Raw genomic sequence first — 17986 nt, forward strand, 5'->3', positions numbered from 1 at the left:
TTAGTTGCACATCTTTTTGAATCTTTATTACCTTAAAATACAGCATGTTTACTTTACACAGGTTTAGATCCAAGGATGGGGGAGACAGAACATGGTTTCTCTTCATGCCACTATTGATAGAGCTTATTTTTTTTTAAGAATCTATTTTAAAACCTACTTGTTATTTTTGCACAGTCAGGTTAGTGTGAATGCTTGAAATTTTTTTTAGGCATAAGGCTAAACCAAATTAATACTAATTAAAGTCTTTTGGGCAAAAACAACTATATTAATGAAACAAATTATAGAAAGTGCTCAAACCATTAAAACTGTTATTGAGATTGTTTTCTTCAGTGACTTTATTCTTCGGTAAGCATTACATACACTACAAATGTGGTTTAAATCTATCATTTGATCACAGCTAGGATTTCAAATGATTAACATGAGGTGGATTTACCTATATACTACTGCAGTTAAAAAGGAGACCATTTAAAAAGAAAAAAAATACATCACTCAGACTTCTCAAAGACACTGAATTTGAAAAATATAAAAGATACCAAGTCTATTTAATTAAAATGTCAAAATATGTAATTTAAAAATAAAACAGATGAATACAGGTACTTAACGTTTGACATTTGCTTACAGATTCAATGCAGTGATGAATACAAAGTATCAGAGTTCTTTTCTCCTGTTTTCCACAATTAAGATCAGCCTTCCCAAATGACAGAATATGTTGCTTACCTTATTAGATCAAACTCTTTATCCTTATGTAGGCATAAAGGAAGTAGATAAGAGTAACTATATGTCTCAAAAATGAAAGAATATGTAGTGATTATATTCCTGAACAAAGAATCAAATGGGAAGCATTTTCTGCATTCATTCATTCAAATAGCTGAAGATACATATTTGAATCACATGTTCAAGTACATTAATTCATGCAAATAACCACAAGTGCACATGAACTTATCAAATCCTTTCCACTGCAGCTCAGAAATGAAGTGAAGTGCTATCACCACATTAAAGAGATACCAGACAGCTTCTTTTGGAAGGCCACTATTTTCAGTCTGCCACAAGGGATCGGTGGGAGAGGGCAGTTGTTTCTTCAAGCCTATCAGCCACAGTGTTGTCAACTCTCGCAATTTTATTTCAAGTCTCACAATATTTGGTGGTTCTTTTAAGTCTAATCTCCTTGGAGCAACTGATTACATGAGAATCTCAGTACTAATTTTTAAACCAAATTAAGTTCTTAGTCCTCCTGGTTGCAGAGAATATCCTGAAAACATCAGCAAAGTAGCCTAAAGGCTTGGAAACCAGAAGGCAAATAAAGCCCTTCTCCACCACTCCAAATGTAAAGCCTGATGATTTAAGACAATTTAATGATTTTTTAAGGACTTGACTCATGATTTTTGGATATTTAGGGTTGACAGTGTCAAGCAACAATTAAAATTTAGTTAACAGCTAAAGGAAAAACCTGCAGAACAAGCAGGAATGCTTCTGTAGTAAGGACACTGACAACTGTAAACAACCGATAAGCTTATATGGTCAACGCCCACCCAGTAACTCAGCTCTCAGAGCAGAAAAAACCCTCACTTCACAGACCATCAGATATTTGTAAGCACTCAACCCTACCCCCTCCCACCCCACCTCTTTCCCCCACAAGATAGCCACAGATGCTTGATGCAATAGGAGGCCTCTATATGTACATACTGTTTTATTTTTATCTTTGTTCAGGGTTCTCTCGACTTGTAACAATGTCCGTTTCTGTACGTACAAATAAATGCAAACGAATTGATATGAGAATGTATATAACTGGCCACTATGGCACTGTATTTTTGAAGCTGCTTATCAGTCTTCCCGGTACCATGAATAAACCAGCTTCAGTATTGTCTGTGCTTGTCTGATTCCTGGGGAAAAGAATCTTTTTGCCTGACACTAAGTAGCTGCATACAGAGGGGGCAGCTTGGGCAAAGACCAAAGCAACCCAGCATAGGCAGCCATGTTCAGATCAGAGCAGAATAATAGGAATCAAAAGTCAGAAAAGAGTTTGATTTATGGCCACTTTTTATACCTCCCATTCTGCATGAAATAAATCTGGACCAAATTACTTCAACGTTTGTAACAGCATGCAATCCAGATGTCTTATTAGCTTTTTCCTTTATTCTCCTTTCCCACCTAGCATATCCACACAAGATTCCTCAAGACTACCACTTTATAAACACTTAACAGAGTACTATTTGATTCTTCTCAATAGAGACTAGTGAATAATGCAGCTGAGCAAATGGCTGCACAATTTACCCTCCTGGCAAGTTACTAAGTGTGCAAACCACAGATTTCTCTAGCCACCAGGAGACAAGCAGCTCTAGTAGGCTTAGGAACTGCACATGGCAGTCACCTTCTGTGTCCCTGGGAGACCCTCAATGCCAACATATTGTAACTCATGTTAGGCCTGACAGCCACTATCCCCAAAATACTTGTCATAATATGTATCTAAAAGATGTCATGTAAAGTATCCTATGTAAACTGGTGACGCATTGATCCAGAAAGATCACCATGATACAGAACTTGTGCAAAACCCATACATACATGTGTGCTGGAAATATGTTCTTAAAATATGCACTGCCTCCCAAACATAAACTCAACCTTCCCTACACAAACGAAAGTGGATTACCCCATCCGACTGGCTTCATTACAGGCAGAGGACAACGACAGTATATTTTACATAAAAGGTAAACCAAGCAACCAAGCTAACTAGCAGCAACTCTGGGAGTACCCTAGTGGACAGAGTCTGTGGCCAGGTCTACACGAAGCGCGAAAATCGATTTTAGATACGCAATTTCAGCTACGAGAATAGCGTAGCTGAAATCGATTATCTAAAATCGATGTACTCACCCGTCTTCACTGCGCGGGATCGATGTGCGCGGCTCGCCATGTCGATTCCGGAAGTCCGTTGGTTTTGGTGGAGTTCCGGAATCGATGTAAGCGCGCTCAGGGATCGATATATCGTGTCTAGATGAGATGCGATATATCGATCCCCGAGCAATCGATTGTAACGCGCCGATACGGCGCGTCGTATAGACGTGGCCTGTGTGCCAGGAGACACAAAGGCAAAAAGCTCTTGGGAGACAGATAGCAAAAAGGGATTTTAGTTATCCATCACTTCGGGGACAGCACACTGAGTCCATGAAAGTTAGATCCCTGAGCCTGGAGGGCTCAAGATGCTAGTAATCTGATATGAGTAAAAAACTGCATAGGCAAAGATTGTAACTGGCTAAAATTAAATTTTAGTCACTAGAAAGTGTGACTTGTTTTGTTTGTAATCACGTTTCTTTCTCTCTCACTTAGTACCACTTAAACCTCTGTTCTTTGTTAATAAAAACTTTTTCTTGATTTTTAACAAAACCATCTCAGTGCTGTGTACTAAAGTGAAGTGTACACTGTCTCACTGGAGGCAGCAAACTTAATTTCTGAGTGTGTCTCAGTGAGAAGGACTGGATACTGCAAAGAGACATCTCTGGGAAACTCAGTAACTGGCATTCACTGGGTTTCATTGTTACCAAGGTTTAGTTTGGCAGACTCTTGAAGAGCTTGCTGGTATGGCAGACAGGTGTCATAAACAGATAGCTAAGGGTTAATGTTTCTTTTACCTGTAAAGGGTTAACAAAGGGAACCACACACCTGACCAGAGGACCAATCAGGAAACCAGATTTTTCAAAGCTCAGGGAGGGAATTTTTGGGTGTGTGTCTTTTGTCTGTGTCTCTGCTCTAGTGCTCTCTCAGCTCTGAGAGAGGATCTCTCTACCTTCAAGATTGTCTAATCTTCTGTTCAAGTGTAACAGTACAAGAGGTAGAAGACACATAGGTTTTTATATTGTTTTTGTATTACTTGTGTAGTTTGCTGGAATGTTTTAAAATTGTATTTCTTTTTGGATTAAGGCTGTTTTAATTCATTTTTTCTTTAAGCCAAATATCCTTATATAATTGTCAACTTGATAGAGATCATTTTTATGCCTTTCTTTTTTTATATAAGCTTCTTTTTTAAGACCTGTTGGATTTTTTTCTAGTTAGAACTCACCAGGGAATTGGTGGGGAGATAGGAAACAGGGGGGAAGGGAAAATCTCTTGTGTCAGAGTGTTGCCAAAGCTGTTACCTTTGCAGGGACTCTTGACTGGAAGGGTGAAAGAAAACTTGATCTCTCTGTGTTTGCATTTCAAGGACTTGCAACAGGGTGATCTTCCTAGGGCCACTTTTTCCAGTGGAGGGGGAAAAAAACGCCTTGGGGGAGGAAATTAAGAGAAGACAGGCGAGGGGTTATTTCCCTTTGTTTGTAGACTCAGGGCATCTGAGTCTTGCGGGTCCCCCAGGGAAGGTTTTTGGGGAGACCAGAGTGCACCGGACACTGAATCTGGCTGGTAGCAGCGCTATCAGATCTAAGCTGATAATTAAGCTTGGAGGTTTCATGCAGGCACCCACATTTTGGACGCTAAGGTTCAGAATTGGGACTTATGCTTATAACAGGTTCTGGGTCAGCTCCCTGTCACAATTTAGCAGCAGCAAAGCTCCCACTTGCTGAGGCAGGGAGCTAACACAGTGGCTTACAGTTCTGGGTGTTGTGAACAGAACTTCACACCTTCTCCAGCAGCACAGCTCAGAAGTTGTGCAGAGGTTAGGCTCCCCGCTTGCTGGCCTTAGGCTCTTCATCATGCTAGGTACTGAACACAAAAGAGGAGTAGTCTCAGTCAAAATATTTACAATCTAATTTGTCCTTCATGTCAAACAGGTGGATATGACAGACACAGAAACCGCAAAAATAAGACACTATTATGGTACAATTACAGACTATAATGACTGTGGTTTAACACAAAAGCAAGACTGATTATTTCATCCTGGACTCCTGATTACAGCATTATGCCACACACTACAATATTTGCATTATTAGTAGCCCTTGCTTAGTAGAGGCCCAGGTAAAGATAGCAGTGCATATTCCACATCTGGAAAGAGATCATCAGAACTGTAGCATAGGAAGGAAGGGAATTTATACAGCATACGTCCTCCTAAACATCTTTAGCTGTACTCCCTTTACCACTTCGCTTCCCAGGGGCCCAAAATGCCATGATGAAAAAGGAACAAGCAAACCACCACCACCAGCTCCCCACTTTGTGTAATTAAAGTTTAATTCACCCCACTGACAGGAAGCACATACAAAACCAAAGACTCCTATATGGACAAGTGAAGGAGAGGAACTGTCCACTCAGACATCAGAAGGGCGTGAAAAGTGAAAAACTGAAATCAGGACGACAGGCTTTCTGAAACATAATTAATTGTTTTGTAACAGTCTAAGGTAGGATCTCCCACTGAAAGAAAACACCTTATGATGTCACTGCTGACCGGCAGCAAAGCTTGCTATGGGCCCCCAACAGATCAAGTGAATGCTGATCTGCAGTGTTGCCTGTCTGATCATAAAAAGATCTATTTCACTTTCCAAATTGTTTACTTATGGTTCTTCCATAAGTGAGTCACTCAGAGAAGAGTTGGGGAAAGTTTCTCTTATGGGCAACTTATTCCAAAATTGTCTACTACAGGATTTCTTGCACCTTCTTCTGAAGCTGTTTGAATTAGTCACTGTCCAAAACAGGATAGTGGATTTCTTTGACAGGGTAACAAGCCTTGTGGATAAGGGGGGGAAGCAGCAGACCTGGTATATCTTGAGTTTAGTAAAGCTTTTTATACTGTCTTGCAAGACCTTCTCATAAACAAACTAGGGAAATGCAACCTAGATGGAGCTACTATCAGGGGAATGCAAAACTGGTTGAAAAACCATTCCCAGAGAGTAGTTATCAGCTGTTCACAGTCATGCTGGGAGAACATAATGAGTGGGGTCCTGTAGCGATCAGTTCTGGGTCCAGTTCTGTTCAATATCTTCATCAATGATTTCGATAATGGCATAGAGAGTACACTTATAAAGTTTGCAGACAATACCAAGCTGGGAGGGGTTGCAAGTGCTTTAGAGGATAGGATTAAAATTCAAAATGATCTGGACAAACTGGAGAAATGGTCTGAAGTAAATAGGATGAAATTTAATAAGGACAAATGCAAAGTACCCCTCCACCACGATATAACGCAACCTGATAGAACACAAATTTGGATATAATGTGGTAAAGCAGTGCTCTGGGAGGGGATGGGGGGACTGCACACTCCAGTAGATCAAAGCAAGTTCGATATAACATGGTTTCACCTATAATGCGGTAAGGTTTTTTGGCTCCCAAGGACAGCATTATATCGGGGTAGAGGTGTACTCCACTTCGGAAGGAACAATCAGTTGCGCACATACAAAATGGGAAGTGACTGCCTAGGAAGGAGCACTGTGAAAAGGGATCTGGGGATCATAGTGGACCACAAAATAAATGTGAGTCAACAGTGTAACGCTGTTGCAAAAAAAGCAAATGTCCTTCTGGGATGTATTAAGCAGGAGTGTTGTAAACAAGACACGAGAAATAATTCTTCTGCTCTACTACGCATTGATTAGGCCTCAACTGGAGTATTGTGTCCAGTTCTGGGCACCACATTTCACGAAGGAAGCGGACAAATCGGAAAGAACCCAGAGAAGAGTGACAAAAATTAAAGGTCTAGAAAACATGACCTATGTGGGAAGATTGAAAAAAACTCAGTTTGTTTAGTTTGGAAAAGAGAAGACGGGGCGGGACATAACAGTTTTCAAGTACGTAAAAGGTTGTTACAAGGAAGAGGGAGAAAAAATATTTTTCTTAACCTCCAAGGATAGGACAAGAAGCGATGGGCTTGTAGCAAGGGAGGTTTATGTTGGATATTAGGAAAAACTTCCCAACTGTCAGGGTGGTTAAGCACTGGAATAAGTTGCCTAGGGAGGCTGGGGAATCTCCATCATTGGAGATTTTTAAGAGCAGGTTAGATAAACATTTGTCAGGAATGGGCTAGATAATACTGAATCCTGACATGAGTGCAGGCAACTGGACTAGTTGACCTCGAGGTCCCTTCCAGTCCTATGATTTAACAAGTCACTGAACTGGTACATCAGTTCTTACGTTACGAAGCTAAGCTATCTGATTTCATTTGCCTTGTCTTGCTGCTTCCAAATATCTTTCAGTAAATTATACCTTTTGACTAAATCATTACAATTTATACAAAGCTGTGCATTTCACACTTTGACAAGGCTGTCACTAACAACAACCATGTTCAGAAGCCTAGGAAGAATACTACAGCTGAGATTTGTTGAATTAAATTTCAATTCAACATCTCAAATTAAGTACTTAGTAATTAAGATCTTAGAACTCCATGTATTCTTTTATGTGGAAAGACTCTAGAGATTTAGGGCTTGATATTCATGATGCATGCATACACATTCTCCTCAAAGCATGTTGACTGCATGGTACCCTACGCTACCACATTTCTCTCTACACCACTAAGCTCCAGGGCAGAGTTAAACATCTAGCTGACAGTCAGCCCCACACCATCTATGGGTGCAGCATGCTGCTTTCAGTCACTTCTATAACTTTGGTATTTCTAAAAGTGATTTCTTCCAATGTAGGAAAGACTTCAACTGTCAATCAGAATTCAGTCCTGGATTTGAAGTTTAAAAAAAAGAAAGACTTTTTAGATTAAACTACAAATGTTTTCTTTGCATTTGTATAAACAGCTGATTAGTTGGTATATGGGCTAGTGTTAAACAGATTCCTTCAAAGCTTTAAAAAAAAAAAAAAAGTGTTCAGAGCAAGCATGAAAAATGCCAGCCCAAAGAGTATTTTTCAAAAACTCAGTGAAAATATAAGGGCTTTTAATTAAACTGCTTTCACAGCCATAAGAGAGACAAGGTGGGGGAGGTAATAGCTTTTATTGGCCCAACTTCTGTTGGATAGAGAGACAAGGTTTGTCAAAAAGACTGCTTCTGTCTCCAACAGAAGTTGGCCCAATGAAAGCTATTACCTTACCCACCTTGTCTCCTGAACATCCTGAGACCAACAGGGCTACAACTACACTGTTCACAGCCATAAGCAACACTGAAGAATGAAAAGGGAAGGAAAGAAAAAAGTGTATGGATCCAAAAGAGGGAATATGTTTCTGAAGAGCCTTAATATTTAAATGCCATTTAGCATTTAATGACATCCATAATAAAAGCCTTCCTAGACTGTGGTGACCAGAACCACACAGAAGTACTGTACTTCTCCTATTTGTAATACCCATAATATGTTATTGTGCAGGAGCCCTAGCAGCCCCACAGTTAGAACAGTTCCTTTCCCACTTCAGCATTATGCAGATACCTTAAAAAACTGAAAAGATTCTACAGTATGTATAATGTATGTCATCTGTTTTTAAAGGTGATCAAGGCAATATAACACATAGGGTAATGTCACCAAATTAGGGGTTGTAATATTTAAATAGTGGATTTGAAAAAACTCTTCCACTTAAACTATCACTTTTAACGATAACTTAGTTAAGCTTTTGATGGAACATGCTGTCCCTACCAAATGCATGTACTTTCTTCATTAAATGCTACATTTAGCACACAAAACGTTGCTCTGATCAAGAACTGCCCAAATAAAGGGGCCCCTGGGAACATCCCAATCCCCACGAAGTAACATACTTTTTACAGCTTCAGGTTATCAAAACATTAATAATATTACAGGCTAGGGATCAGCAGCCTACCTTTTGCCAGGAAGTCACATCCTGATCTGAGAAGTTCATTAGAACAAACTAACTTTAATAAACACACATGTATGTCAGTGATAAATATCCCAGATGGTATGTATATTGGGAGGTGCTGGGAAAGGTAAAATACCACATCTACCCTTACTAAGCTGAGATAGCCAGGAACTGAGCAGACTGGTTCAAAAAGGAATATTTTCCCCCTTTAGAGTAGGGACTATACAGCAAAGCAAGTTGTTTGACAGTTATTTAAACCTGACCTGTTGAATTCCAGTACAAAAAGCAAAAAAAATTAATACAATATATCTGTTTGTGACAGTGAGATATCTTATATATTTCACACTAGATGAAATTGAATATTTATACTTAGCAATAAAATTACTTATTTAAAATTAGTCACATTGTTCTATAACTCAGTTTTTTAAAGATGGGATTCATTTCATGACTTCTTTTGACATCTTAGTTTTAACTACACAGGCATGCCTCATCTTATGCAGAGTTGAATGGCGGGCGGAATCACACGCAACACAGTTACAGTATTAAAATTGTTATTTTTCCTCTGTTTTTTTTGCTGACCACGTAAAGCTGAAATCGTGCATGTTAAATACATGTAAGATGTGACAAACCTCTATAGTTCCCCATTTTCTTGAGGAAGTTTAAGTTTAGTTTAAGAGGAAGTTTTAGCTTAAATTTTACTGAAGGTGCTGTGTCTTTAAGGAAAAAATTAACAGATAGAAGTTTAGAGGCTATTTCCTTGACAAAACTGGTCTGATATTTTAGGGCAGAGATTTTCAGGAACGGGAGGGACTTTTAAAAAAGGACTAGGAAGTGATTCTCAAATGTTTCAGTCTTCAAAATATGAGTTTATTTGAGAAAAATCTTCCGGTTCTAAGTGGATAGTTACAATTTAAAAGTTCATATGAAAATAGGTATTGTTTGGGGATTCGTTTAATTGTGAAGAACCAATAAATGTTGCATACTCCTCTACTGGGTCAGCAGAAGCAACTGAACTATTCCTAGAGCTCTGCTAACATCCTTGTTAATAACAACCAAAACAAGATATGTTATTACAGAAGTCACTATGTAAATTAAAACAAAAATAACCATGCTAGTTAATTAATGCACTAATTAAAAACATTAGGACAAGTTCAGGCTATTGTAAATGTAATGAAAATTTTTAAGTTATTTTTAAAGGATGTGTCCTTTCAGTGCTCTGAATCACATCTTCCGACATTTTTGTGGCAATGACCCATCTACCTATTTTTCACCACACCTCTCAAAAGGGCTAAGTACATTTAAGTCTGAATTAGATGTATTTCAAACAGGTTCCAAAATTAACGATGAGCAGAGGTTAAAAGAGTAAAGGAACTACAAGAGATATCTGAATGGATATATACATTTTCTGGTGGCTCTAACAAGAGCATTTGAAGGAAGATACTGGGAGTTAGCTACAATAACTAAATATTTTCTGAAGAGCAAAGATAACAGTATGTACACAGAAGTCCCAATTCCTACAAGATATTGAGCAACCGTAGCTCTCTGAAAGTGCTCAGCACTCTGTAAGATCTAACTTTAAAAGGATTTTTCATAAGATTTCGTAGAAACATCTGTCATTATTTCACTATTTCCATTCACTAAATCATGTTTTCGGTGAAGCTGACAGTTTGCAGATATGTCTGGGAAGCTTTAGCCCAAAAAGTACATTTCAGAACAAAGGTGATTGATTTAATTTTGGAAACCTGAAGAAAGGCATTCCAGCTGTTTTAGAAAACACAGTAAACACTCTGTCAGAAAAGGGGCCAGAATCCAGTAGCCCCCAAACTTCTCTACCTTAAAGAGAGAATGCAACTTTAATATCAAATTTACACATTAGAAAGTCATGAAATTCAAAGTGCAAGGTCTCTGCTGCAACACTAACGCAGCCATGTAGCGCACACAGAGCATTTATTCCTTTCTCACTGTTAAAATGGACCTTTTACATCACTGTTACAGTCACAGGTAACACTGTTGTAAGGCTTACAAAGAAGCATGCTAATCTTTCTTCAGTAAGTTTTTTCACCTGTGCTTTTAACACCATATTAGAGTAGGATTGAAAAGTTTTCTGAAGTCTTGTTTACTTTTCCACTATTAAAAAAATATTAAAATGCAGAATAAAGGAAGCCAAATACTACATTCAATAAGGAAAAGAAAAAGGGTACTGGAAATTCATGGAGTTTTTGTTCCTGGGAGTTAATGTTCATTTGATCGTAAAACTGGATAAACCATAAACTCTTGCTTAAAGATCATATGAACAAACTTTTAAATGCACTCTAGAATTTTTTTTTAAAAGCCTCCCTGTATATTCAGTTTCCTCTCTTAGTAAAGACAAATATAAAGAACTATTTCAATTTATTCTTTCTCCGCCCTACCCTTCCCCCATACTACTTTGTGTTAGTTTTACTTTCATTTTGACACAAGTATTCTGAATGGTGTGCTGACATAGTGCAATCCTAAATACACCAGTAACTTACAATATATTTTTCTACACATTCTTCATTTTATTTTGAAAAATAAAGCAGTTAGTACTAAATAAATGCAACCCTGGTACCTCCAAAATATTGCAGCAGGACAGTGTAATTTAGTATTTTGAGTATCTAGAAAGTCTGGGTTGATCTTTTGTTTGACAAAGAGAATTCTCTCAATTTCTTCATTAGATTTATTCAACTGAAAATAGTCCTACTTGCTAAATTGAGAGTTAATAGGACAGATGAGACATACATAAAATTAACAAGCCATATGATATCTATTGCACAACTACCAGCTATCCTTAAGAGAAACCAGTTGTTTTCAATTAAATATTTGTCAGTCATATGCTACCTCAAAACGCTTACCTAGTACAACATATTTCAATTACATTAATGCAGGTCTCTTATTTTTCTCCCATATCCCTATATTTCAAACAGTATTAGGCATGCTACCATTTAATGCCTTTTTGTAGCGGGATATAAAAGAGGGAAACTTCTTAAGAACAGTCAATGTCAGTTGTTGTGATGTTTAACACTTTGGTAAATGGAACCCAAAGATTTAAAATGTTTTGGTGTTTTTGCTTTACTAGTTAGATTTTTACTTCCACATTGACCTCTAATGTTCTGAGAAGGCACAGCCTAGAACATGAGAATAGATTTGAATCTACTACACAGACTGTGTATAGCCTAGAAAAAACACTTAATCTTATTTTATTGTTCTTAAGAGAAGTCTTTCTGAATATGCCTGTGAGGCTAAGGCCCTTTCTACACTATGAAGGGATGCAACAACTTATGGTTTGTTAACATCGTGTGAATCCATACTACAATTTTAAAAGCTATCCAATACCTGATACAGGAGTCACCAAAGGTATGTCTGAACAGAATTAGCTTCAGCTGGTTTAAGTGTAGCATGGACAAAGTATACAAGTTTGGTTGCAGATCCCGAATCTTGGGCCAACCATAACCACAACATGACAGCATAATGCTGAGATGAGAATAGCTTTGCAAATGCATGCTTTCTGAAGCAAAAAGTGAACGGTATCTACGCTAGCAATAGTTCTCTTCTGGGCCTGTTTAAAAGAATCCAGGTTCTCAAAGGTGGCCACATTGGTGCATCTTCACTGGTGGTGGTAACAAATCACCACTGTTTACACCACCTCAACTAACTTGCTCAAACCGGCCTAGAAAAACAGGGTGATAAGTGTCTGCAACTTATCTATACTAATGCTCCCACCAGTAGAGCTGAACTAGTGGTAGTGTAACATAAATTAAGAAAAAGGACACTGCAAACAAGACCAAAGGTTTGGTATGACAACACAATCAAATGCACATACACTACAGTTCAATATTCCAAGTATAAGCACTATATAACCATCCATGGCCAAAACATCAATGCTCCTGTCTTGATATAGTTGCCAGGAATGCAATCTCAAAGTGTAGACATAAACAGCATTTTTTCAGATAGGACTATTCCAATATATACTGGCTGATGGCTGTACCAGCCAGATGCAGGTGTGGGGGAGGGGTGGCCCTAGGGGATTGAGAGCTGGTCTACACTGGCAGCACTTTACCATGGCTTGTGTAATCATGGTACAGCGCTGGGAGAGCATGCTCTCAAAAACCCCACCTCCACAAGGGGCGTAGCTCCCAGCACTAGCGCACTGTCTATACTGGCATTTTACAGCACTGAAACTTGCTGCAGTTAGGGGATGTTTTTTTACACCCCTGAGCGAGAAATTTGCAGTCCTGTAAAGTGCCAACGTAGACAAGCCCTCATCTACTTCTACCATGTTAACAAGAAAACTACATTTAAATCTCCCATTAAAAAAATGTAATTTATCTCATGAAACTGCGAAAGTAGAATTTTGCAAGGCTGATTTAAAGCTTTATTACAAATGTAAGAAAGTGATATTATAAACTACACTAATAAAATACAGTCAAGTCACTTATACTGTAGTTTAGTGTCAGATATTTAGGAGTGATGCATTTCTAGCTCCCGGATTGATTCTGTGGAGAGATATCAACAATTATGACATAATTAATTAAATGCTCAGACACTCATCTTATGATCACCTTCTATAACAAATGCTACATTGTCCCGTAGGGCAGAATTATGTGAGTATCTATACAATATTTCCAAGCCACATAAATTGCCACAGGATGGCAGACAAAGTCTCTTGTACTTACAGTCTCAGATGTATATGCTCCCCCCTCCAAGGAATTTAAGATGTTTTCTTCCTTTTCCTTTTTTTTTTTTTTTAAAAGAGCAAACAAAACCACCATTTCAGACCAATGGTTCATGCAGTCCACCATCCCACTTCAGACAGTGGCAAATACCAAATGCTTCCCAGGAAGACACAACCCTATCATGGACAATTTACAGAAGAACCTCTTCCTAGGGGAAGTTTCTGAAAAGTCCCCAGTAATTTGTGCTTGGTTTAAACACGGAATCATAAGGGATATAAATATTTTTTTAATCCTATCTGAGAAATTTAAGAACAATCTAACAAAGATAGGTGAATGGATAAGAGAATAAAACATGAAATTCAGCGCTGTCTAACGCAACGTAATGCATGTTGAAAGAAATAATCTCAACTACTCACACATCTTGCTGAGTTCTAAATTAGCTGAATACTAGATTAACAGGAAAGAAACCAGGGTATCATTGTGACCAGTACCATGAAAACCTCTGTTCAGTATGCTGGGACAGTCAACAAAATAAACAACACACAAGATACTGAAGTTAGAATGACAAAAATATACATTTGTGGTGTGCCTTCAACTCAAATAATGTGATGTAGCTCAGATAACACACCCAGTAGAGAAATAGCAAAAACAAAAGGGATTCAGATTGATGACGAAAATTATTGAAGCGGAAATTGTTGTACAAAGAATTAAAAGAATGAGACTAGTTTACAAAGAAAATGAATAAGAGGAAAAATAAGAGACATGCATAAAACAACATTACAGAGAATATAAATTGGGTGCTTCTCTTTACCCTCACTTGGTTGTACAATGAAGGAAAAATACACACAGAGCTTGAAAGACAGCCAATTTAAATGAATAAACATATCTTGATTTACACAACATATCGTTAGAGTTTCACAGCTTTGCAGAGGTCAAACAAGAATTAGACATTTATATATGTCACTAGAAAATCCACTTTTTTTTCAGTAGAATTAAAAACCCAAGGACTTGGCCACATGAGGAAACCGCCTGGAACAGCTATTGTGAGGCATGCACTAATTACTCCAGAATAAAGTGATTTTTACTCCAGAGAAGCGTGCAGCCAGGGGCCTATTCCGGAAGAGCTAGCCCGGTCTGTTTCCCGTTCCAGACAAGCCCTAGAGGACTCTAAACCTTCACGCTTCAGGATACAAACTAATAAAACTGAGTGACCGAACCACTTTCCCAATGGGATTTCCTGCTCGGGTTCTGAACCACGGGATCCTGGGCAGGGCAGCTCCCGTGTCACGGAGGGGTGACCCATTAGCCAGGCCACCCGGCTTCCAGGCGCTGTCCTGTGGCGGGCAGTTCCATAGGCCGCTCACCAGAGTCGGCGCCGGGAGGCGGCTGATCCCTAACTACCAACCCCATCGGAACAACCGACACAGACACCAACAGGTGTCACTGCTAAAGCGGAGAAACCGATTATCGCCCCGGGACTCAGGCACCCGGCGGGACCCCTGGGAGGTACCTGCGCGGTCAGCCCCTGCTCCTCGTCGTCGTGCCCGCTCAGCACCCGGCGCAGCTTCTCCATCTCGCCACCGCCTCAGGCCCCTCGTCCCGCCCGCCTCGCGCTGTCCCCGCCTCCCTCCAGCGCCGCCCACCACCCACCCGCTAAAGCCCCACCGGAAGTCACGAGACCACAAACGGAAGGAGAGGCGCCGCTACCAGACTTTAATCCAACCCTCAGAGTCCGGCCGGGAGCCCCGCCCCCTCCGGGCGAAAGGCCCCGCCCTCTCCTCCTGGTTTCTCCCTTTACCTCCACCCTCTTCCCCAACTCCGCCCCTCCCCAAGACTAACCCCGCCCTCCCCCCTCCGCTTCCCTCCTCGCCACGCCCCCTTCGCATACGCAACTCCTGGTCCTTCCTCCTCAGCCTTCCTAGTGCCCACGCCCGCTGCCGGCCGTGGCCCCGCTTCTTTTCTCATCCCTGACCGCACCGCAGTCGCTGCGCTCATCGGCCTCTACCGCCCGGGTGCTCCCGCGGCCGGCTGCCTACGGTCCTCAGGAGTGCCAGGCTGGGGGGCGGCTTGGGGATCCCTTGCTCTGGGGCAGCCTTGCAGTGGCAGGCGCCCTGCCAGTGTGTTAGTTTGCGTAATTTCTGGCTAACAGCGTTCAGTGATCTGCAACAGCTGGCTCTGTCCGACCAATCAGTCCGGTAGAGAGGGAGTTCTGTAAAAATGCTATCTGGTCACCCTAGGTGCTAGAACAATTTTTATAGAGGGGGTGCTGAGAGCCATTGAACCAAACGGTAAATCGTGTATATGATGGAAACCACTTCAAGCCAAGGGGTGCAGCAGCACTCTTAGTTCCAACTCCTACTGTGACCCCTGGTTCTTGTGTTATGTGAAGGAGTAAATAACACGTCCTTAGTCACTTTCTCCACACCATTCATGATTTATAGACTTCTTATCACACACCCCTTTACTCCTCTCTTTTCTAAAATTAACAGTCTGTCTTTTTAATCTCTTCTCAAATGGAAACTGTGCCATAGTCCTACTCATTGTTGCCCTTCTCTGTACTTTTTCCAATTCTAATATATCTTTTCTGAGATGAGGTGACCAGAACTGCATGTAGTACGGCATACTATGGATTTATATAGTGGCATTATGATATTTTCGGTCTTATTAACCTTTCTTAATGGTTCCTAAGATTCTGTGAGATTTTACGACTGCTGCTGCAAATTAAGCAGATATTTTCTGAGAACTATCCACATTGACCTCCAAGATCTCTTTATTGAATAGTAACAGCTAATTTGGACCCCATAATTTTGTATGCATAGTTGGGATTATATTTTCTAATGTGCATTACTTCACATTTATCAACACTGAATTTCATGTGCTGTTTTGTTGCCCAGTCACACAGTTTTGAATATATTCTATATGATAAGATTCCAGGAACATTACTCAGTGTGTGTCCCTCTGAAGCCTACAATGTCTGTTGAATGAGTGTAAAAAGTGAGGCAAACAGCTACAAACATGGTTGAGAGCTCTTTTAGTTCAGAATATCATCAGATTGAACCATTACTGAATTTCATGGCCTGTTATTGTCCAATTTCTAAATCCTCCGCCTTTCTGACTTTATAGATTACATCTGGGATGGTGTACAGCTACAGTAAAGCACATATCTATCTATGCCATGCCAAGAGTCCTAAACCATTGTGATATCACAGGTAAATCAATTAAGCACCATCTTTACTCTGTAGCTAATTTGCAGGCATCAGTTTCATTGGTTGTATGAGGAGACTGTACTGATGGTGGATTATTTGGCCTAACCGCCACTGGAATAAATCAATACAAATCTTCCAGCACAGCCCATCCCTAGCCACAAATCAACACAACCGCCTACACAACACAAACAGCTCACATGATAACGCCAAACACACATAGTCCTCACACAGCACAGACCCAGCATTTATCTCCTGCAAAAAAAATAAAATCCCCCAGCCAGTACAACACAGCGCCCCCATAAATCATAACTTGGCGAGCAAAACACAGTGGTTTGCCCACCCTCACTCATACTTACCATAAAACGATTAACTTGAGGAGAAAAGCTGCTGGTTCATTGCTACTCAGTATATTATTAAAGCTATAATGGACTGCTAGCTTCACAATATTTGCAGAAGAACTCACAAATCATTTAGCTGCATAATTCCTTATTGTTGCCTTTCAACTGGTCAGTTTTTGCTTCTGAGACTGGGTTTAAATACTTGAGTGTCAAATCCTGCAAACCTTTATTCACATGAGTATACCCAGTAATGCCCAATGGTGATTAAAGACTACAAATATGAATAAGCATTTAAAGGATAGTTCCCCTGGTGATAAGGCCTCTCATAAGATAATGGCAAAATTCTGTTCTTAATGACAAGTAAACAATTGCATTAAAGTTGCATGAGTGTTACCAGCATAATCTGGTCCAATATTGGATATCCTTGGCAACCTGTTAAAAACTTTGGACCACCTTTGGCCCCACGGTAACTTGTTTTACTTCAGTGAAGTTACATCAGAGATGAATCTGTCCCCTTTAGTTTAAAAGAAAAAAACATTTAAAAACCCAGCCTGTACTTCATTGTTTTCCTGCTTACCCAGTGGTTCAGTATTAGACTTTGAATTGAAGTCATAGTAGTAGCTGTATGTGGAGAAAGATAAAACAGTCACACTATCCACTTTCATAGTGCTTAAATTTGGTACCAAAAAGCCAGACTTATTATAGACACCTCAGATAGATATTAGATATACAAAAGTTAGAAATCACTAATTCAGTTTTGGGCCAACATTTGCCTCTGCCATTCATTTCTTTCTGCATATGCTCCTGATGTGAAATTTCCCCAATTTCTGCAGCAAAATCCAAAAACAGGTTTTTTTATAACAAAATGGCAGTTTTTTACATGCAAGATGTACCTTTAGTTTGTTTGCATGGCAAACAGCAAAGATGTGAGGTAAAGCTACAATAGTTTTGATTTTCGTAAAACTAATTAATGTGATTATTCTTCTTGATGATGGCTGGTTAATCTATTTAAGAATTATTTATATCACAGTCAAACCTAAAGGTTCACCAAAGATCAGGCCCCCATTCTGCTAGTCCTGTACATATACAGAGCAAGAG

The 17986-nt window shown here is 39.7% G+C and overlaps 1 protein-coding gene across 3 annotated transcripts in view; it reads right to left on the reverse strand.

The window, feature by feature from the left end:
- Positions 1–14989, reverse strand: part of SFT2D1 (SFT2 domain containing 1) — a 40389-nt gene extending 25400 nt beyond the window's left edge. Inside the window, exon 1 of one of the 3 annotated variants that reach the window (XM_032790918.2) lies at positions 14855–14989. In XM_032790918.2, the coding sequence (XP_032646809.1) occupies positions 14855–14917 (63 nt within the window). In that variant the 5' untranslated portion in view covers positions 14918–14989. Of the gene's footprint in view, positions 1–13344; positions 14086–14854 lie in introns of those variants that run through there. The other 2 variants (XM_032790915.2, XM_032790913.2) reach the window with 2 other exon arrangements.
- Positions 14990–17986: the final 2997 nt, after the last annotated feature.

Source organism: Chelonoidis abingdonii, chromosome 3 (assembly GCF_003597395.2).
Source record: "Chelonoidis abingdonii isolate Lonesome George chromosome 3, CheloAbing_2.0, whole genome shotgun sequence".
NCBI lineage: Eukaryota > Metazoa > Chordata > Testudines > Testudinidae > Chelonoidis > Chelonoidis abingdonii.